Below are 23,208 nucleotides of genomic sequence, written 5' to 3'. Positions count from 1 at the left end.
ACATCTCACCCCCTCTTAGCAAGCCTTCCTGGGCCTCCCAAGACTGGTGTCCTGACTTAGAGCTCTGTTACCCTATGTTTCTCTGCACATCTGTGTCCCCTGCCAGCCTGTGAGCTCCAAGAGGGCAGAAACTGTGATTTATGCCTCTATGTCTCTTGGGTCCGGCACAGTGCTTGGCATGAGCAGGTGTCGGTGAAAAGGTATTGTAGGGAGAGATGGACACCTATGTCCTCTTTCCTGGCACCATGACCCCGCTGTTCTCTGCCTCCATCTTACCAGCGCGCTGGTGTAGGTGGGGTCTGAGGTGTCATCCTCCAGAAAGCGTGAGAGCCCAAAGTCAGACACCTTGCAGACCAGGTTGCTGTTGACGAGGATGTTGCGGGCGGCCAGGTCGCGGTGGACGTAGTTCATGTCTGCCAGGTACTTCATGCCAGCCGCGATGCCCCGGAGCATGCCCACCAGCTGGATGACTGTGAACTGCCCATCATTTTGCTTTGGGAGAAGTGGAGAAAACACATAGTGAATGGGAGGGCATCAATCAGAGCTCTGGATCATCGGCACAACAGGAAACCAGAGCAGGACCCTGCTACCCTGGCCTCATGCTCCCTGTGGGAAGAATTCAGATGCTTGGGGGTCTTAGAGAGGCCCACGAGAGGCCAATTTCACGGTGAGGGAAAGAACATGGGCTTTGGAGTAGACGCAGCTGGTTTGACTCTGGCTCTGCCCTTTGCTGGCCATGCAACCTTGGACAAGTGACCTAACCTCTTGAGTCTGTTTCCTCATCTGTGTATTAAATGGGGATAAGTTATATCCATCTCCCAGGGCTGTCTGAGTTAAATAAGAAGGCGCACAGAGGTATGTGCATGGCACATAGGAGGTGCTTAAAAACGTTTGTTAAATGGCAACTAGTCTAGCAGCATGTTTCTATGCTTTTTGTCTAGCTGGTTATCTGTGATCTCCTGGGGGGTCTGAAAACTCTCCTCTCTTGGCCTTGTGCTCTGGACTCCTCCCACTAGCCCATATGGCTTTGGAGAAATCCAAAATCTGGTGAAAATCCTGGACTAGGGTTCAAGAGACCTGGTTCCAGTCCTGGTTCTCACCCTGACCCCCTAGGTAATCCTGGGCAAACCGTACCCATCTTTGAACCTCACTCTTCTCTCATGCATAATGAGAAGGTTGGCTAAAAGCATAGATGATAACGGATTTCAGGCTGCGTGCTAACTTTGACGGACTGGCTGTGGTTTCCTAGATTGACAGGATTCTGAGACCGCTACCTGGTTCAGGGGAACAGAGTTCTGGGGTGATTAGCAATGTCTGCCACTGGTAAGAGGATGGAAAGAGGCAGCAGACGAGCCCCTCCTGACACAGATTTTCCCCAAGACCCCATCAGGCTCTGACAACATGAAGTTATATCCACCACTCCTTTTCCTCCCCACCCATGGGCCCCTGGAACTCTTGGCTTTCCCTACCCGGAGGAAGGAGTCCAGGGAGCCATTCTCCATGAACTCAGTGATGATCATCACAGGCGTGCTCTTGGTGACAACACCCTCCAGGTGGATGACATTGGGGTGGTCGAACTGGCCCATGATGGAGGCCTCGCTCAGGAAGTCCCGGCGCTGCTTCTCAGTATAGCCTGACTTGAGCGTCTTGATGGCCACAAAGATCTCTCTCTTGCCTGGCAGTTTTAGGTGGCCACTGCATACCTCACCAAACTCCCCTGGGACACACACACCAAGAAAGGCAGGATGTCACTTGCCAGCTGGAAATGTCACCTTCCCACTCCCTGTAACCTCTGTTCCTGGGTCCTGAATGAACTTTTTCTCCCCAGTGGTCAGCTCATCCTCTTGACAAAGAACCCCTTTGTAGAATGTGGGGGCCCCTAAGGTCTCAGTAAACTCTTCACAGCTGCCCCATGGTATTTGGCTGGGTATGGGGTAAGGCTGTAGGGGAACCTGGGGGGGATGGAGAGAGGGACAGGAAGGACACAGCACTAGACCGAGTCCAGAGAATTGGGTTCTAGACCTAGCTCAATCTCTGACATGATATGCAAGCTCCTTCCCAGCCCTGTGCCTCAGTTTCCTCATCTATCGATGAGGTAGTTTTCCTGGATGACCCTTGAGGGCTTTTCCACCTTGGCTATTGTGGACCTTCAGGCCTTGGAGGGTCCTCTGAGGCTCCTACCCCACATGCTCCCCTCTGCCCCTAAAGTACTCCCCCCTCATGGCTGAGGCCATGGTACCTGGGAGAGCACCCACCACCTACCTGCTCCAATCACCTGCTCAATTTTGACACAGGAGATGTCAATTTCCTTGGCAAACTCCCGCACTGCTTCATTGGGGTCCTCATAGGTGAAAGGGTCGATGTAGATCTTCATGCCTGGGGTCACTGGGGGACAAGACCAGGCTTGGTCACATGCACAGAATCAAGATGTGGACAAATGGAAAGGCTACAGTTAGTCCCTCTGTAGAGGGAAATACACTCCCATATGGCCCCATAGGAACTGGGCAACCCTTTGGAGGTTACTTGACCTCTCTGAGTCTCGGTGAGCAGATGGGCACTGAGCTGAGTAGAAGGGTGAGGAGAACAGAGAGCTCGGCAGAGAGAGAAAATAGGTTCTAGCTCTTGTTCCAACTCTAATTGATTAGTAATGTCTTCCTGAAGGAGCTAAAAGACTGTCAGGGTTGTTTATCAATGTCTACTATGGGTGTGGGCATAAAAGAATAGATAGGTTTGTCACTCCTGTGTTAGAGAATCAGGGGGTGCAAAGAAAAGGAAGAGGAAGTCAAGAAGGAAGAGAGAGATTTGGAAGATATAGAGAAAGAGGAGGCAGGAGTCCATGTTCTTGGGCAGCTGCTAAGGAGCCTTCCCTGTCTTTTAAAGCTTAATTTAAGCATCCTCTCCCTTCAGGGAACTTCCTGGCTGCCTCAGCTCTCCCAGGCAGGCCCCAGAGCCTGGAGGGGCTGCCTACTCACTAGGGTCGGAGGACCCATCACTCGGCCCACTTCCCAGGTCCCCCACTAGTTAGTCTTAAACCACGCCAGATCTCAAATTTCCTGGTGATCAGCATGTGGCTGGACATGGGGCATATTAATTTGATTCTTGATTTGGATGTACTTTTTTATTTGATGCAGAAATTAAGGATGTAACTTGGATATCAAAGACCTAATTCTGATCCTAGCACTGAGCCAACAAAACACTGGGAAGGAAGGGAAAGGTGATCAATCCCATATTCTCCCTCCCAGATAACTCGTCTTCTGCTGCCCAGTCCTCCCTCTGGCTTCCCCAGCTTCCTGCCCACATTCTCCATTGCCCCAGGGGCAGCAACTTTGGAGGCAGCAACTCTAGGAGGAGGGAGCTGGAGTCCCTGGACCATAGTAAGGCTTGGCTGGTTGGTGAATGGGGGCATCAATGCTGCTCAGCTGTGTGACCTTGGACACGTTAGTTGATCACTCTGTTTCTGTTGCAGATATTCCAGGAATCTAAAATTGGAACCTCTAACACACAGGTTGGCAAACTGGCCCACTGACCGTTTTGTAAATAAAGTTTTATTGGAACATAGCTGCGTGCATTCCTTTGCCTGGTGCTGCTTTCAGCTACAGCGACCAAGTTGAGTAGTTAACAATAGAGACCCTATGGTATTTTTACTCTCTGGTCCATTACAGAAAAGTTTGCCAACTACTGTTCTAATACATTAGCTGTTTTTTGGATTATTTATGTAGGTGTTTGTCTAGCCCTTTAATTAACTTATTTATTTATTTATTTATTTATTTATTAAGATTTTATTTTTAAGCAATCTCCACACTCAACATGGGGCTCAAACTCACAACCCCGAGATCAAGAATTACATGTTTTACCAATTGAGCCAACCAGGGGTCCCTGTCTAGTGCTTTAGGTGAAGGTTTCTTAATTTGGGTCTGTGAACCACTTGACAGACCCAGGATGAGTTTGGTGGGACAGGGGAGTCTGGTAACCTCCCAAATGGAATGCATGTATGTATGTATGTATGTATGTATGTATTTATTTATTTTAGAGAGAGAGCACAAGTGGGGGAGAGGGGCAGAGACAGAGAGAAAGAAAGAGAGGAGAATCTTACTGGCTCCATGGCTCCATGCCCAGAGTGGGGCTCAACGTGGGGCTCAGTCCCACAACTGTGAGATCATAACCTGAGCCAAAGTCAAGAGTGGGACGCTTAACCAACTGGGCTATCCAGGCACCCCTATTATTACCATTTTGAATTAGAAAAGTGACTCATACTCTTTATTTATAGTCTAAAAACTATGGAAATAAATATTGTGAAAGTTGAAGTTCTCCCCAAATCCATCCCTGAGTTTAGATTTTTCTGTTACACACGTGTATGCATATTTGTGTTTTTCTGGCCATAGGATCCAAAATTTTCAGCTGACTCAGAGGAGCCTGAGACCCCAAAAGAAATTAAGAACCACCACCTATAACTGTGGGAGCCTGGGTGGAGGGGGTGGGTGGGTGCATGGTCTTTCCTCGTTTTTCTCTCCCCTAGAATAATGCATAAAGTTCTACATAGAATATACACTCAGTGTCTATAGAGCTGAGCAGAATCCATGTGACAGAGACAAAAGAATGACAGCAGCTGCCATTACCCGAACCCTTTGTGTCAGGCACTGGGCAGGCTCTTTATATGGATTATCTCATCTTCTGCACCCAACAACTCTTGGAGGAAAGGATCATTATTTTCATTTCATGCATGAGGGAACTGCACCTCCGAGAGCCTAAGTAATCTACCGAAGGCCACACAGCTAGAAAATGGTATAGCCAGGACTTGAATCCAGGCCTGTCAGATTTGAGCCAAGGGCCACTACTCTTAATCATCATGCCCGTGGCCTCCCAGATGCAATCCAACCAGATCTGGTCCATGCCTTCTCCTCCTCCTGGACTGTTCAGCCATGACCCCTTCTCTAAGTCAGCCCTCCTCAGACTGGGGACATCAGCTCCTGGGAGATGCTCCCTTTCTTGCTCAAACGCTGAGCCTGGCCTGTGGTTCTTGGTGACTGACTTTCAACCTCCCTCCGACAGAACTGGGGGAAGCCCTTTCCGCCAGGCCAGCTGTGGAGGGAGGACAGGAATGGGTCAGCTCAGGGAGCTAAGGAGAAGCAGAGCAGGAGCTCAAAGCTGACTTGGGCCCTGTCAGCCGATCACATGCCATCCCCAAGCCTTGGCCAGGAGTGTTGGTCAGGAGGGCTCTCTATTGCTTGCAGAACAAAGGCAAGTGCCTTCATCCGGCCTTCCAAACTCTCTGGGTTGGGCTCCAACTTCAGCTCCCTGATCCTCTACAGCAAAAAGGAAGTATTTACCCAGAGGTCCCACACACCTGATCATTTCTGTACTCTGTGCTTTTGTTCATGTGGTTCCCTCCACCAGGAATGCACTTCTCTTCCTCTGTGTGTCTAGATCAAATGCCACCTCCTCCGTGAAGGCTGCCTGGATCCTTCTAGTGGAGATCCATGCTTCCTCTTCAGGTTCCCGAAGCCCTGTCTCTGCACCCACTCCCACGGCCGTGACATCTGTATGGCTCTCCTCTTCTATGGGGTCTGGCAGATATGCATCCTGCCACCCCTTTCTGGAACACTCTGCTGCCTGTGAACGCTCGCTTTACCCTCTCTCCCTCAGGGGGACAGGGGTCATGTCTGTCCAGCTCACGCTAAATGCCAGAGCCTGACCCATAGAGCAGACTCGAGAAATGCTTACTGAAAGAATAATAACATTACCTATTGAAATGTCCTTTTTTCTCTTTCCACCTGTTTGCGGTCATGAATACCTTCGAGAATTTGCCAAAAGCTACGGATCTGCTCCTTGGAAAATTATTCACATGTGTGTCACACTCCCATACCCAGCATACAGTTTTGGAATGCTCACCGGCCCTTGAAGCTCTTGGGGTTTGTGAACCCCCCATTATGAGCCCTCGCTCTAGAATGTTTTCTCTACAGTACACAAGTGAAGGAGCATTCAGTAGATGCTTAATAAACGCTTATTGATTGTATGGCTCTGAGTAAAACTGTCTCTGCTTCTGTGACCCTTTGGTTTCATCTCACCATTAATAACACAATCTACTCACAGTTCAGTGTGGATTCACCAGGCACTAGGCCCCGTTCTAGGTACTTTACAGGCGTCTATCCGATTAATCCTCCTGACATCTCTGCCAGGTAAATGCTATTATTAGGCTGAGCCGTATGAAATTGTTAGTATTTGGCTGTTTACGACCTACAAACATGGCAACTCCATTGGGTCCAACCTAATATTATCCCCATTGTTTGGATGCGGACATTGAGGCATAAGAAAGTTTAGATGGCCTGCCCGAGGCGACAGCCCGTTGGGGGCTGAATCCAGGTCGTCTGGCTGTGAGTTTACACTTGTAACTGCCCGCCTACTATTTTCTTCTGGGTGCTTCCCCATCCTGTCTCCTGGACTGGAAGGTGATTATTCAAGGCCTGGCTCCCAGGACAGGTATTTGCTGAACTGAAGTTGGATAAGGATCTCTGCAGTCAGAGTCTTCAGAAAATACTGGTCTGCTGTTTGGATGACTTATGACTGTCAGGACCTGCTGTCCTGGACCCAAATGGGAAATTCAAGTGGAAGGAGGAAGAACCAGACATTCAGAGACCAGGTTTGAGTTCTGGATCTGCCAGTAACAATAGTCACAAAAAAGCTGCGTTATGAGTTTGAACGGAGGATCAACCACTGTATTGATACAGCTGTGTGCCCTTAGGCAAGTTACTTAACCTCTCTGTGCCTCACTTCTTTTTCACATATAAAACGGAGATCATAAATAGCACCTACCTCATAAGGGGACTGCAAGGGTTAAACGAGAATCTTTTTAAGGGGCTAAGTATGGTTGTTGGCAAATAGAAAGCACTGAATAATTGTTACCTGCTATAGAGAAGAGTTGGCTATTATTAAATATTATTAGGAAGCACTTTAATATCCATTAATTCATTTAATCCTCACAATTCTGTGAAAGAAGCATCATTCTTGCTACTTCCCATATAAAGATGCCAAGGTTCAGAGAGGTTCGATGACTTTCCCAAGGTCACACAGCTGGCCAGGGGTAGAGCAGGGAAGAGAAACCAGGTTGGTCCCTCTGGTCCACATCCAGGTACCATGGACCCTGGTCCTCACTCAGCACCTGCTGGACGAGGGAACACATGAGCCGGTGAGGGTGACTTCAAGCCAGTCACACACATCTCCGGGCCTCAGCTTCCTCCTCTGTCCCGGCGACACACGGTTGCCGGGGGGTGTGGGACCCCAAGGCTGGCAGGGCTTTGAAGAAAACAAAGTCCTTTTTAGATTCAGGGAGCAGGAGTCTGAGCTTTAGAACATGTTGATCCATGAACAAATCCTGGGCTCTATTTTAAAAATAAATCCCTGCTGTCACCTGTTTCCTTGTTACCCACTCACACTCTAAATAGTGAGGCTTCCACATGGCTCCAGGTGACGAAGCATGTGAGCCACCTTAGTCCAGCTTCGTCCACCTTAGTCCACATTTAGTCAGGTGTGGACAGCACGGTGTGGTGAGGAGTGTGGACCTCCGTTCTGGCCCTGAGCTGCTTTGTGACCTCTCTGGGCCTCGATTCCCTCATGCTCAAAGTTGGCAGTTATAAGGATTAAATGGACAAATATATGTACCGCATGAAAACAATTCCTGGGCATACTGTATGCATTTAGCTATATCTACAACCATGATTTTATTACTTGGGGAAGAGGAGGGGGTGATGTAATTTATGACTTTTATTTTTAATGTACAGGTGAATTTTTTATTTTGGTGTAGCTAAATTTGCCTTTTTTTTTTTTTGAGAGCTTTCCATTGCTTTCATGCTTAGAAAGTCCTTTTCTTTTTATAATTTTTTTCATGTTATTTATTTTAGAGAGAGAGTGTGCAAGCAGGGGAGTGGGGCAGAGAAAGAGAGAGAATGTTAAGCAGGCTCCACACTCAGTGCAGAGCCCTGGATGTGGGGCTCGATCCCATGACCCTGGCATCATGACCTGAGTGGAAATCAGGAGTCGGATGCTCAACTGACTGAGCCACCCAGGTGCCCTGAAAGTCCTTTTCTATCCACATATCCATTACATAGTTACCGAAATTGTCTTCTGGAAATTTTAATGGTTTAATTATTTTTTACATTTATGTCTAAAATGATTTTTTAAGCTCAGGAACTTTTCCTTTAAATTGACTGTTACCCAGAGGCTTAATATCTAGAACTGCTCGACTCGGCTCTTTCTTTTTTTTTTTTTTTTTAAATTTTTTTTTCAACGTTTTTTATTTATTTTTGGGACAGAGAGAGACAGAGCATGAACGGGGGAGGGGCAGAGAGAGAGGGAGACACAGAATCGGAAACAGGCTCCAGGCTCCGAGCCATCAGCCCAGAGCCTGACGCGGGGCTCGAACTCACGGACCGCGAGATCGTGACCTGGCTGAAGTCGGACGCTTAACCGACTGCGCCACCCAGGCGCCCCTCGACTCGGCTCTTTCTTGCACGCTCCACACATCCAATCCTGCAGGAAATCTAGTGCATCCGCTTTTTGGAAAATGTCAGAATCCAACCGCCACTGCTTCCACTCTGGTCTAGGCACCACATATCTTCCCTGGATTATTCCAACAGCCACCTCTCAGGTCTCCCTGCTTCTGTCCTGCTTGGCACCCTCCAGCCCCCTCAGTCCATTCTCCACACAGCAGCTAGAGAGGTCCTGTCAAAACTGTAACTCAGAGCACGTCAGTCTTTGGTTCAGACCCTCCTAGAGGTTCCCTATTTCACTCGGAATAAAAACCAAGGCCCTGCAACGGCGGACAACAATCTGCATGTTGCAACCCCTCGTACCTGCCCCTCCTGCCTCCTCACTCTGCTCCAGTCACACTAACCTCCTGGCTGTTCCTGAAACCTGCCAGGCACATTCCAGCCTCAGGGCCTTTGCACTGACTGTTCCTTCTGCCTGGGAGGCCCTTCCCTCAGGTATATCCACACAGCTCACGCCCCTAGCTTGTTCGTGTCTTTGCTCACCCGAAACCCTCTTGAGGCCAGCTCTGCCTGCCCTGTTTGAAAAGGCAGCCTTGACCCTGCAACTCTGGATCCATCGCCCTGTTCTACTTTGCCTTTTGTTCTAGTGCTTTTTCGTCTCTAGGACACCATGCGCTTTTCTCATTTATTACCTGTGTTTTTTTTTTTTTTTTTGTCGTTCCCTGTCCCTTCACCAGAGTATAAGTTCCACAAGGGTAGGGATATGTGGTTTGCTTACTTGTGTATCCCCAGCACCTAAAACAGTGCCTGAAGTGGCTACCAGAAGAGTCACCTCTTGGGCCAGAGCCTGGGGTCCTCATCATCTCATTTAACTCATGTGTTTATTGTGCAAATATGTATCTAGTGTCTTCTATGTGCTGGGCAGCGTGCTGGTGTTGGGGGGCAGCAGTGAGTGTCAGACACGCTTTCCGGTCTCCAGATGTTCCCGCTATACTGTTGGGGAGACAAGGAAACGGCCATCACGGTGCGGCCAGGTAAGGGAGCGCTGTGCAAACACTGATGGGGCCCTGAAGCCAGGGCGGGATGGGGGGGTGGGGTCCGGGGAGGCCGCTCAGAGCGGTTTGTATGTGCCGCGGCTGAGGAAGAGGGGAGAGTTACACAGGTTAAGAGAAGGCGGGGGATGCCCCAGGCAGAGGGGGCAGCATGTGCAGAGGCTAAGAGGGAAGAGTGAGCTTGGCCCATTCGGGGAACAGCCTAACATTCAGTCTGGCTGCGGCATGGTGGGAGGCAGTGGAAGGAGGCTGGGAGGCTGCTGGGAGCTAAGAGTGAGGGGCCCAAGGGCGCCGGCCCAGCTGGGGTGTACGTACTGTGGCCACTGGTATAGTGCTGCAGCTTGTCCGTGTACTCCGAGTCAGCACGCTCAAACCCCCGTCTTCTGGAACAAGAGCAAAGGGCTGGAGCCACCTGGAAGCCCCCGGGGAGCTGGGAGCCACAGTAGGTGATAGGAAGAGGGAGGGCAGGCCCTCAAAACCACACCCCTGCCAGGGGGCTCCTTGCCTGCCCCTGGCCTAGCAGCCTCACCCCTCCTGGCCGCCCTCATCCCTTCCCACCTCTCCCACCTCAAATCCAGGCTCACCATTTCCCCATCCCCTCTCCAGCCAAGCCCCTTTCAAAGTTATCGCCCGTGGCCCCAGACATCCCAGGGGCTTCTGTCCATCTGACCTTACAGCCCAGTCTGTTCTAAAGTGGGGACCTAAGGAGGAAGAGAGGGTGTTTGCATGGTGCCCTGCAGAAGTCAGGAACAAGTCCCACCTCCTGCCTGGGCACATGTTGTGCCGGCCACCTGGGATGTCCCTTCCCCTTCCCCCACCTCCTCCCATCTACATCCTTTCTGTCTTTCCTGCCACCAAAGCCAGTGGGCCTTATCTGAGCTCCTCAACCTCCCCTCTGACACCCCACTTGTGGCCCTAGTCATGTAGGGGCCTCAACATGTAGTCATGTTCTGAGCCCAGAGGGATGTAGCCAATGGCAGCCATTTAGGTAGGAGGGAGGGTATCCAGGCCTGTGCGAGCCTCTCCCTGGCCCTGGGGATGATGGGAATATCTCCTTGGCTCACAGACGCTATTCAGGAATGGTTGAATAGATGCTCAGCCAGCCCTGAAAGGGGCTGGAGACACCCACCCACCTGTTACACACAATGGCAATGACGACCACAGCAATGAGGAAGACCAGGCCGGCCGCCGAGGAGCCGATGATGAGTGGCAGCTTCTCCTGGATGCTTGTCTGGTACTCGGCTGGGGGAGAAAGCACGTTGTTGTCAGCCTGGCTCTGGGAATCCTAATGTTCCCCACCTGGCTGGGTCTCCTAGGATCCCCAGACTCTCTTCCTGCTCCTGATAGAGCACCTGTCACATGCCCAGATGGAGAACTGGCCGGTACTCGCTCAGAGGTAAACTTGGACAAGTCCGTGGACTGCTCCAACCCTCAGTTTCTCATCTATAAAATGGGCATTATACCTCAATGTTGATATGAAAATCAACAATGATAAGAAGCTGACTTATAACTACAGAGAGGCAGTTATAAGCACGGACTCTGAGGCCAGACTCCCTGGCTTAAGTGGCAGTACCACTTACTATCTGTGACTTCTGGTAAAGTGACTTACCTCTCTGTGGCTTAGTTTCCTCATCTGTAAAGTGGGAAATCCTACTTTACACAAAGTGGCCAAAGCCAGCATTTGAACCGAGGTCTCTTTGACCCAAGGCCACGGGCTTATATGAGATAATGCATAAAATGCCCTCAGCATTGGTCTGGCTTTTGGAAACCACTCAGTACATTTTCAATGCCATCAACACCATCATTGTTTTTAATTCTATTATTATTACTTCTCATTTACTTCCATGACCAGACAGGAGCTCATTAAAGTCAGGGACCAGATAAGTCCTGGGTCCTTAGCACCAGCACATATTTGTTGAGTTAATAAGGAAAGCATCTCGGGACAGTCCCCCAAGGCTCCAGGTCAATGACCCTCATCCGACACACAAGAGGTCTACAAAGGTGAAAATGCTGGCCACGAGGAAGTGGGGCTTTATAGAGGAGGTACCATTAGCGTCCTGGAAGAGATGGTAAAGCCATTAGGGAGAATTTTTGTGATAAAACAAGAATTCATGGGTCTAAGCCTCTGAGACATTCAGCTAGGCAAAGGCCAAGGCCCATGGCCAGTGATTGAAGCTGATGCTAAGAAGGGATGCTGGAGTCTGGTTATAAGGAAAGCTGCCTTGGGGCTTCATTGGTTGGTGAACTCACAGCAGTGACAACAGACTCACAGCAGTGACAACTATGACATTAACTATGATTTGGCGAGCGCTAACTACGTGTGAGAGCTACGGCCAACCCTGTGCCAGGTTCCAGATATTTATCCCCCATCTTTACACTAATTTGATAATGATGATGATGTTGACAATGAGATAGCTGTTATCATCCCCATTTATAGATGAGAAAACGGAGACTCAGAGAGGTAAGGTGAGTTGCTCAGGGCCACACAGTTAGGGCTGAATCAGCACTGTAATTTCTCTGTCTGGCTGGCATCAGAGCCCATACTCTTAACTCTGCTGTTCCTCAAAGACTATTAGAATAGGAAGGGTACTTAGAGACCATGTGGTCCCGCAATGGGAGACACACGGCACATGGGCTGCAACCTCCCATTTTCTTGTCCAGGGCAGACATCACTAATCCATCCCAGCACTTCTTGCTGCTGAACTTTAGAATTCTTCTCAATCCAACTGCAAGTCATGGGAGGAGTGTACGGATGAAATAGGTGTGCTCTCAAAGACCGAATATGATGCTTTCATTTTGTGGATGAGAAAAATTTGGACCAGAAGAGGGAAGTGACTTGCTCAGAGTGTGTCTGCAAGTTAGGGCTGAGCTCCTGAGAGTCCTGTGAAAGGGAGTGGCTGACACGATAGCAATGGAGGAGCCCATATGCTTTCCAAATCACAGAAAATAGCACCTCTGTATGATTGGTTCCCAACCGGCAGGGAAGGTTGACATCTAGAAGAGGGGGTGCCTTTTCTAATTTGTGCGAAGGCACTTTGAAGGAGCAGTTGCCTTTAAATGTATTCTGTTTGTGGAGTCAGTGCCCGCCTCTTGCCCTCTGGATGCTGCTTACCTTCTGTCATGGTCTGGAAGTACATCTTGCCACTGTAGCGCCCGTAGCCTGCCACAGTGCGTGCCCGCACCTGGAAGACATAGATGGCGCCGGCTTTGAGGCCCTGCACAGTGACCGTGTTGGTGGGGCTTTTTATGGCTGTGGCGTTGTACTCACTGAGCTCCTGCCGAGGAACAGAGAAGACCATTAGCAAGGTTGTTGCCCACGGTGGGCCCAGAGCCCAGTGCCCACTCCTGCCACTTGTGGTGGGGGGGTTGGTCACTGGATAAACATCTGTGGTTTCCAATTCTTCATTCTCTCCCTGTGACTAAATTGCACACCCACGCTTTTTGCATGTGACTTCCCAACACCTCCCACAAAAGAAGGCAGAGTGTATTTCTCTTCCTTGCGGATGCCAAATTTGTCTATGGTCTTGTTTTGGCCCATGGAACATTCTAGAGGACATGATGCAAGCAGAGGTTTTATATGTGCTTGTTGAGTTGGCTTGGCCTCTTGTGCTCCTGCCTTCTGCCATGATGGGACTTAACCTGGGTAGCGGCTGGTTCCAGAATGAGAAACATGTAGGGAAGATCTTGACCTTATTCCTATGCTGAAACAGGGCCACCTCAGTTGACTTGCAGACTCCAACCAATGACCAAGAAAAATAGCCACTTGGAAGCCATCGTATTTAGGGGATTGTGTATTTTGCAGCATTATCCTCAGTGATAGCTGACTGATACACAGATGCTGAGGGGTCACTATGTGCAGACTCTGAGGTCTAGGTTGTGAGTTCTTGGGAGACAGCAGGAAGAGGGCCTCCCTTACCCACTTCTGCAGCTACTTCCCTGCCCCATGCCTTGATAGGTTAAGCGCAAGGACCCCTGTTCCGCCACAGCACACTCGAGTGAGGCAAGATTTAAGGCCCAGACAGGGAAAATGATGCTCAAAGTCACATATTAGTTGGTGGCTGCTTTGGGACTCAAAAGCAGGTTCGTAGGGGTGCCTGTGTGGCTCAGTCAGTTAAGCATCTGAGTCTTGATTTTGGCTTAGGTCATGATCTCACAGTTTGTAAGCTTGAGCCCTGTGTCAGGCTCTGCATTGATAGTGTGGAACCTACTTAGGATTCTCTCTCTCCCTCTCTTTCTCTGCCCCTACATCCCTCCTCAAAATAAATAAATAAGCTTAAAAAAAAAAAAAAAGAAAACAATGGAGTACACGGAGCTACCTCTAATGTCCAAGGCTTTGAGTACCCAGGACCTAATGTTCTTTCCTTTGAGAGATGCAGAATACCAATTCTTTTTTTTTAAGTTTGTTTGTTTATTTATTTATAAAAAAATCTTTATTTATTTTTGAGAGAGAGACAGACTGCAAGCAGGTAAGGAACAGAGAGAGAGGGAGACACAGAATCCAAAGCAGGCTCCAAGCTGTCAGCACAGAGCCCAACGCGAGGCTCAAACCCACAAACAGTGAGATCATGACCTGAGTTCAAGTCGGCCACTTAACCAACTGAGCCACCCAGGTGCCCCCCCTTTTTTAAATGTTTATTTATTCTTTGAGAGAGAGACAGACAGACAGAGTGTGAGGGAGGGAGGGGCAGAGAGACAGGGAGACACAGAATCGGAAGCAGGCTCCAGGCTCTGAGCTGTCAGCACAGAGCCAGACGCGGGGCTGGAACCCACGAACTGTGAGATCATGACCTGAGCCAAAGTCGGACACTTAACCGACTGAGCCCCCCAGGCACCCCGCAGAATGCCAGTTCTGACCTGAACACTGCCCAGGGTGACCCAAGGAGCACAGGACAAGACACAGATTAGCTGCTGTGGGAATGGGGATGTGGTTGAGTTGGATGCAGCTGTCTGCCAATCTAGATGATGCTCATTCGGGCATCTGTCAGCTACCCTTCAAACTTTCCCCAAACGCCCTCTTTGCACTTGGCCCTGGGGACTCCAAGGGACTGAGGCACAGGCACTGGGTTCACAGAGCTCAGTTCAGGAAAACAGTGTGGAGACTTCAACCTTGAGGACCATGAACCCCTCTGAGAAGTTGATGGAAGGTAGGAGCCTTTGTGCAGAAAAATGCCCACCTGATTGTACGTGCCAATCATACACACGTGCAATGCACAGAGCCCTTGCAAAAACTCTCTCAAAACAATTAAATTCAGTGGGCGCAATGTTATTACAGGAATCATAGCATGGAAGTTAAGATCACAAACTGGGGGGCGCCTGGGGGGCTCATTCGGTTGAACATCCAACTCTCGCTTTCAGCTCAGGTCATGATCTCATGGGTGGTGAGACTGAGCCCCGCATTGGGCTCTGTGCTGACAGTGTGGAGCCTGCTTGGGGTTCTCTCTCTCCCTCTCTCGCTGCCCCTCCCTGGCTCATGCTCTCTTTCCTTCTCTCAGAATAAATAAACTTAAAACAAATGTTAAAAAAAAATCACAAACTGGAGCCAGACTTCCTGGGTTCAAGTCCTGACTCTATTACTTATTATCTTTGTGACCTTGGGCAAGTTTGTTAACCTCTCTTGCCTCCTTTTCTTCATCTGTAAAATGGGGATAATAATAATGGCAGCTACCTCAGAGGATTGTTTAGAGAATAAAATGAATCCATATGTATAAAATGTGGATATTGGTAGTGTAAGCACAATGAGCATGGGACCTCACCTGGGTGGGGGACATCAGGTGAAGTCCAGGAAAGCTATCTGCAGAGTGGGGCTTACGTAATGGAATTTTAAAGAACAAACAGAAGTCACCCACGTCAAAAAGGGGGAGGGCATTCTTGGCCAGGAGCACCAGGTGCAAAGGCAAGGAGGTGAGAAATGGGATGTGGGGCTGGACAAGGGCTGATCTGCAAGTGCCTCCTCCCAACCCCCTCACCCTTCCCAGGGGGCAGCAGCACCTAGGAAGCCTCTTTTCCTGAGTCCGCTCCTCTGCCCCCTCCTCCAGGAAGCCTGTTTGACCTCTCAGCCAGATGTGCCTCCCCTCCTCTGAGCCCTGGAGCACTTGCTGTGGACGCCCCAGGAGGGGTTTCTGTTCCACCCCCTTATCCTGGGCCCAGGCTGATCTCACAGCCTTGACTGTAAACTCTTGAAGGAAGTGGCTGTGTTTTGTTTCCCTGCACTGAGCACAGAGGCCTGCACAAAGAGACCTGGCCCCAGGGTAAAGGCTGTACTCCTTGGCTTGGCTTTCCAGACCCTTCATGACTTGCCCTTTGCCAGTCTTGCCTGCCACCCCCTCCCCCAAATGCTTCCCTTCCCTTTCTTGGTAGGACTGCCAGATTTAGCAAGTAAAAATACAAGATGCTCAGTTAAATCTGAATTTCAGATAAACAATGAATAGGGTGTTTTTTTTTTTTTTGTAAAAGTTTCCCCCATGCAATATTTAAAACATACTTATACTAAAAAATTATTTAAAACAATTTAAATGTAATTGGTGTCCTATATTTTATTTGGCAACCCTACCTTCCCTGGACACTCTGATACTTTGCAAGTGCTGTTTCTTCTATCTGAAATATCCATTCTCCATCTGCCTGGCAGTTCCCTATTCATCAAGACTCAGTGCAAGTACCACATTTGCTGCAGAGACTTCCCAGATGTCCCAGAAAAGATTTGCAGGTCCGTTTTCTCCTCTCCCACCTGTTGTTCCGATATGCACGTGTCTTCTCTAAGGACTGTGGGTTTCCTGAGGGCAGACACCTTGTCCCATCCATCTCCGGGACCCCCAGGCTCAGCACACAGTAGGTGCTCACTAACTACCGCCAGCGACAAATGAAAAACAGGAGAGACCATTCAACACCTACGAACCCAGCTTGCAGTACCAAGATTGCCCACTAGGTGCCACCAGCCAACACGGAATCTGCTCGGATTCTGCAGCCTGAGTGGGTGGGTGGGTGTCCACTCAGAGAGGATGGAAGTTTTAAGTTCCAGACTGTAGGATGGCGATGCGAGGTAACTGCCAGTGGCACAGGTGCCTCAGATTGAGGAAAGAAACTAGCAGATCCCTTCTCTAAAGCGGGAACAGGACAGAGCGGGGGATTGGGAAGTCATTTCAAAGGCAGATTCTTCCACTAGCTTGCATTGTGACCTTGGGAAAGACTCTTCCCTCCCCTGAGCCCCTGTTTTCTACTTCAGGAAAGGAACACTAAATGCCAACCTCCCAGGGCTGTTGTAAAGATGAAATGTGATCAGGCAGTGTCTGGCACAAAGGAGCTGCTCTAGAGCCCCCTACCTCCTCCCTCGTGGCTGGAACACCTTTACCTGAATAAGGACTAAGCACTGACAGGTTAGGAGAAGACATCTAGTATGAAATCTACCGGTCCTCAGCTCAAAAATCCTTACCCCAAGACTATGGGCCAATGAGGCACTGGGAGCATTTCTTAAGCCCTATGAGACTCGGTCTTCTCATCTTTAAAATGGGATAAAATACTATAGGCCACACAGAGTGGGTATGGAGATTCAACAGGAAAAAGAAAACGGGCAAAGCTTTTAGTATCGTTTCTGGTACACATAAGGACTTCACAAACATTGGCCATCATAGTTATCGATGCCATGACAGAGAAGCCTTCCTCAATGGTCATTAAATGGATGAATGAATGCAAGAATAAATGAGTGAGTGAATAGATCTCTCCATGTAGGTACCACTCCACGTACACTGGGCAGAGACCTATGCAGCCTGGACTTTCACTGTTCATCCCCGCCTCCCCCACCTTCTCTTCCCCTTTGCTCTGCCAGCTAGAAATTTCTGTTGAACAAACACCAATCGATGAGGCCTATAGGGACCTGTCCGCCATAGGTGGCCTCACAAATGAATCTTCTCCCGGAGCTCTGGGGGAGCCAAAGGGAGCACGAACCTGTGTGCTTTGGTGCAGCTGCCAAAGGAGGCCACCTCCCCCAGGACGCTGGAACCGACGGAAACAGCCGGCCCTGGTCTGGCCAACACCATTTGTCAGCGGCATCCAGGAGCCTTCCAGCAAAGTGGTTTTTTAGCTCCGGGCTCCGGGCAGGCTGGGAAATCCCAGTGGAGCTGGGGAAAGGCCAAATGGAGAGCCCGCTCCAAAAAGAGCCCTTTCTTTTTTTTTTTTATATTTATTTTTTTATTTTATTTTTTATTTTTTATTTTTTTTAATATATGAAATTTATTGTCAAATTGGTTTCCATACAACACCCAGTGCTCATCCCAAAAGATGCCCTCCTCAATACCCATCGCCCACCCTCCCCTCCCTCCCACCCCCCATCAACCCTCAGTTTGTTCTCAGTTTTTAACAGTCTCTTAAAAAGAGCCCTTTCTAAAGAAGGAAAGGAGGAGTGGAAAAGATAGTGGCGGTGGGGCCCACACGGGACTGCTCAGTGCCTAACTTCCCTACCTGGGAAGATTTGGAGCATTCATTAAAGAAATCAATTGCAGGCATCAGGAGGATTCCCAAGTGTTAGGTAAGAGCCGGCTGTGGACTTGTCAGAAGCCATCTTGCATCCTGGAGGTCCCTCCCTGATGGGACAGCCAGGTTGACCTAGGAAGCCCGAGAGGTTGGGGACCGAGACTGCTCCTACCCCTGTGCTGGCATCTCCTCTGACATTTTCATCAACTCCTTTTTCCTTCTCCCCTTAATTCCGCCACACTCTCCTGATTCTATCCGTCCGTTTCTTTTTCCTCTACACACTCTCCTGTCTGTTCTTGGTTATACCTTTCCACTCCTGGCGAGCACCATACCTACACCTGCGAATCACGAACCCACACTGGCCCCAGGAAAAGGCACCACCATCCACTGGGAGTTGTCCTTCGCACTTCCCTGGTCCCCTGAGTTTCAAAAGGTTGTCTGAATCTGTAGGCCTCTCACCACCTGTGCTGCCAGCCCTTACTCCATCATGGCACTATCATTTCTCACTCGGTGTCCCACGAGAGCCCTCAAAAGGGTCTGTGTCTCCAGGACCCCCTATAGTCTGTTTCCCACATAGCAAGATACAGGGATCTTACACGTAATCTGAGTCAGAACACATCATTCCAGAACCTTCCACCGGCTTCCCAGAGTACTTTAAATTGAATCCAGACTCCAAAGGCATGGAAGGCCCACCACAACCCAGCCCTGCCTCCCTCTCCAAGTCTTTCCCCGCTAATCTCTCCCTTGTTCATATTGCTCCTCCACACTTGCCTTCTCCTGCCCCAGGGCCTTTGCGTGTCTTGTTTCTGCTGTCTGGAATGACTTTGCTCTCATCACTTGTCTGTCTGGTGAACTCCTAGCAACTTTTGAGGCTCAGCTCAAATGTCACTGGAATGAAGACTTCCCCTCACTTATATTCAGACCATGGGTCCCTCCTTGGTGCCTTGACAGATCTTTGCCTGCCCTTCTGTGACTGTGTCACGCCCTTCTCATGGCTATTTGTGTCTGGAGGTGTCTTTTCCCCTGGACGGTGAAGGCCCTGAGGCCTCTGGGCATGTCTGGCTAATCTCAGTACTCCCAGCACCCAGCCCAGGGCCCAGCCCAAGGTTGGTGACAGTGAATATTGAATGAACCAGTGTCCATCTCTCCCATTGGCAGATTCCAGGCTGCCCCTCACTGCACCCCAGGCCCAGCAGGAGGGGCTGGCAGGGTAGCGCCATGTCTTATCACAGCTGTACCTGAGGCTTGTCCCTCTCTCGCCATTTGTATCTAAGATCCCCCCTCAGAGCCTGGCCCTGTCCGCCCTTTAACAGTCATCCCAGAAGCACCCCTGGGAGGGTGAAAGGGGAGGGAGGAAGCAGGAGAGCCAGGCAAAGAGTGAGAACGCAGGTCCAAATCCTGTTTTCTCTGCCACTTAGCAGCTGGGTGGTCTCGAACAGGTCACACACCTTCTCCGTGCCTCAGTTTCCACTCCCGTCCAGGGGGATGAATGGCCTTGCTGCAAGGAGGAACGAGACGACGGAGGTGGCGTGCTTGGCACGTGCTCTGTGCTCATGAAACGCGAACAGGTGGTGGCCGCGGCCGCGGCCGCTGCAGGGCCTGCTGGGCCTGCCACCTCGGCAGGGGCCTGGGGAGGCGGGGCAGCGGCAGAAAGTAGGGCAGAGCCGCCTCCTGGTTCACACCTCCATCAGCCTCCGCAGCCCCTCCCGCCTCGGTAGGAAATGGGTCGTAGGCAGGACCCGCGCCGGGATTCCTCATTTCCGCTCTAGTCTTTGGGGACAAACACTTTCAGTTTCGTTTAATCATAAAGCTTCTTAATTAGTTTTTTTTTCCCCCTTTCTTTCTTGAATTCTGAGGTGCTGAACTGTCCCCGCCAGAGGGGGTGGAAATGCTGGCTTCTGTAGGGGCTGGGGCTTCCTGGGCCTGGGAGCAGCTGGTCTGGCTAAGGCTACAGGATGCCTGGCTCCTTCAAGGCCCTCCAGGGCCCAGAGAGGGGTGGGGCTGCTTCCCTCACATTGTCCTCACCTTGGGCCATCCAGCAGCACCTCGTGAGCACCTACTGTGTGCCAGACTGGGGAAGAGGCAGAGGTAAGGCAAGGTCCCCACTCTGGAGGAACAGGCCGTGGGAGGGGATTCATTCACTTATCCATTCAACCAATATTTACCAAGTGTCTCTTTGGTGCTGGGCCCAGGGTATCGGGGAGAAGATGGTGAATGGGACAGATGTGGTCCCTGGCTTCTCAGAATGCACTGCCTAGAGCAAAGGATGAGCGAGGAAACAAGCAATCACAGACCGGCTGGGTGAGGCTGGATAGGTGTTTGAAAACGTCTTGAGGCTCACCAGAGTTTGGCTGAGCCGGCAGTTAACTGAGTGGAAGGGCGGGGCCGGGCCTCCGAAGGCTGGGCTCCAGCAGCGGTGGCTGGTACTGTTTCCACCTCTTTTCCTCTCAACCCTTACGGAGAGACTTTCTATTCATTTCCAGTTCCCAACCCTCAACTAAAGCACTTTCTGTAGTCATTTACACTTTAGTCTGAATGAGGTCCAAATGACACCTTTCCCAGGGGCTCTTCCAGCCTCTGTGGCTGTTTGATGCTTTAGGCCGCAGGTAAGAAAAGTCTCCAGTCAAAAAGAGAGTTTTCTGAGCCTCTGATGTCCAGCTGCTGCATCCACCCCCTGGCCCCAACACTGTGCACGCCCCATGTTCAAATGTACTGGCCTCTCCTGGCCTCATGTTGTGTAGCTCTTGCCCACCATGCAAAAGGCAGGGCAGAAGGGAGGAAGGAAAGTACACTCTGTTAGGGCCGGGAGCCATTCCGGGTACTGTCCCTGCCTTTTCTCCTTGACCTGTGCAGCCCCCAGTCTTGCCAACAAGAGAGGCAATCTTGTTTGCATCTGACACAGGAGGCAACTGAGGTTCAGAGAGAGAACGATGGCTGCCCAAGGTCACACAGCTGTTATGGTTGGAGCTGGGACCCGAACCTATGGCTTCTCACTCCCAGTCCAATGCTCCTTCTACAACACCAGTGGCTTCTAACCCTTGGTCCCTGGGTCCTAGGGGTCCCTGAGAGAGAATTAAAGGTCTGAATTAAAAGCTCAAAGAGAAACCGCTCTCTCCCGCTACAAATGGCACCCAGGCAAATGGAAACAAGTGTTTTAGCTGGAATCAGAGCAACATGGGGAGGAGGCTCTACTCCTGCCCTGTACAGAGCTGTCTGGAGCACTTTCAAATCTCTGCTTCAGAGTGGGGGAAGCTTTCTGGGAAACCAGCTCTTTCAGAACATCAGGCCCACTGAAGTCAAGAGGAAGGGGGTCCTGGTGAGGAAAGGGCCCCGACCATTGCATTTTACTGAGATTGCTGGCCTGATGCCCCAGACCAGAAAAGCGCAGCTCGGAGAGGTCAAGGCACCTGCCTGAGGTCTCCCAGCTGGGGAGGACTGGAGTCAGAATTGAGCCAGGCGGCTTGACTCTGAGGCCAGTGCTCTTTCTGCTGTACCAGGGTGTCCAGTCTCGGAGGAGGGTAGAACCGCAGGCCCAGGGGTGTGGAGGTGGGGAGTGGGCCCAGGAGCACAGGTACCTTCTCATAGTACTGCAGCTCATAGTCCAGGATGACGCCGTTGGGCTGGTCAGGCTGGGACCACGACAGGGTGATGCTGTCCACCGTGCGGCTCACCGGGTGCATGATGGACACAGCCGACGGAGCTGGAAGACAGGTCAGAGGCCAAGGGTCAGGAGCAGCAGTGAGAGGGTACATACAGATTCTGTCCCAACTCTAGAGGTGCCCAGACAGAGTGTGGGATCAGAGAGGGGAAGGCATCTGGCTGAGGCCACACAGCCTGCCTAGGGGGCTGACGGGGGCCAGCAGGACTTGTGCAGGGCTGTGGGTGCTGCACCTTCAGATTTCAGACACTGACAGTTCTGGCCATCCCTGGGGAGCTCAAGCCGCACCAAGTGAGAGACAGATGCACTGGGCCCTTCTCTGGCCTGGCTCAACGTGTTTGGATGAAAGGTGTTCATTCTCTCTTGGAACTTACAGTCTACTGGACTAGGGAACTTACAGACCCAAGACATGGGCTCTGGGAGAGGGGAGCAGAGAGGGTGGGAGATTCATTTGTTCCTCCAGCGAATGTGCACCGAGGGCCTACTATGTGCCCTCAGCATTGAAGAAAAATGACTGCCAAAAATAAATCCATAAAAATAAATCCATAGCTACTATGGAAAGCAGTTTGGCAGTTACTTAAAAAATTAAATGTAGGGGTGCCTGGTGGCTCAGTTGGTTAAGCGTCTGACTCTTGTTTTCAGCTCAGACCACGACCTCACGGTTTGTAGGTCTGAGCCCTGTATCGGGCTCTGTGCTGACAGCATGGAGCCTGCTTGGGATTCTCTCTCTCCCTCTCTCTGCCCCTCCCCCGTGCTCGTGGATGCTCTCTCTCTCTCTCTCTCTCTCAAAATAAATAAATAAGCTTAAAAAAAAAGTTAATGGGGCACCTGGGTGGCTCAGTCGGTTAAGCATCCGACTTTGGCTCAGGTCATGATCTTGTGGTTCGTGGGTTCGAGCTCCGCGTCGGGCTCTGTGCTGACGGCTCAGAGCCTGGAGCCTGCTTCGGATTCTGTGTCTCCCTCTCTCTTTGCCTCTCCCCCGCTCACACTCTGTCTCTCTCTCTCAAAAATAAATAAACACTAAAAAATTTTTTAAAAATAGTTAAATGTAGGGGTGCCTGGGTGGCTCAGTCGGTTAAGCATCCGACTTTGGCTCAGGTCATGATCTCGTGGTTCGTGAGTTCGAGCCCCGCATCGGGCTCTGTGCTGACAGCTCGGAGCCTGGAGCCTGTTTCAGATTCTGTGTCTCCCTCTCTCTCTGACCCTCCCCCACTTGCACTCTGTCTCTCTCTCTCAAAAATAAATAAACATTAAAAATTTTTAAAAAAATAGTTAAATGTAGGGGCGCCTGGGTGGCTCAGTCGGTTAAGCGTCTGACTTTGGCTCAGGTCATGATCTCACGGTTCGTGAGTTCGAGCCCCGCGTCGGGCTGTGTGCTGACAGCTCGGAGCCTGGAGCCTGTTTCAGATTCTGTGTCTCCCTCTCTCTCTGACCCTCCCCCGTTCATGCTCTGTCTCTCTCTGTCTCAAAAATAAATAAATATTAAAAAAAAATAGTTAAATGTAGAATTACCCAGCATTTGCACTCCTAATTTTACTGAATTGAAATCAGG

At 50.5% G+C, this 23,208-nt stretch overlaps 1 protein-coding gene across 1 annotated transcript in view; it reads right to left on the bottom strand.

Annotated features, from left to right (window-relative positions):
• The window catches only part of EPHB2 (EPH receptor B2), a 125,034-nt gene that overhangs the window by 4,815 nt on the left and 97,011 nt on the right, over positions 1 to 23,208 (bottom strand). The window contains exons 5-11 of the mRNA XM_007083711.3: positions 21,574 to 21,698; positions 12,648 to 12,810; positions 10,669 to 10,777; positions 9,851 to 9,915; positions 2,263 to 2,385; positions 1,470 to 1,717; positions 277 to 492 (exon numbers count right to left, since the gene is read on the bottom strand). Of these exons, the coding sequence (XP_007083773.1) occupies positions 277 to 492; positions 1,470 to 1,717; positions 2,263 to 2,385; positions 9,851 to 9,915; positions 10,669 to 10,777; positions 12,648 to 12,810; positions 21,574 to 21,698 (1,049 nt within the window). The remainder of the gene's footprint in view (positions 1 to 276; positions 493 to 1,469; positions 1,718 to 2,262; positions 2,386 to 9,850; positions 9,916 to 10,668; positions 10,778 to 12,647; positions 12,811 to 21,573; positions 21,699 to 23,208) is intronic.

This window comes from Panthera tigris, chromosome C1 (assembly GCF_018350195.1).
Source record: "Panthera tigris isolate Pti1 chromosome C1, P.tigris_Pti1_mat1.1, whole genome shotgun sequence".
In the NCBI taxonomy this organism is placed as follows: Eukaryota; Metazoa; Chordata; class Mammalia; order Carnivora; family Felidae; genus Panthera; species Panthera tigris.
Note: the sequence above shows the minus strand (reverse complement) of the source record. Positions and strands in the feature narration are given on the sequence as shown.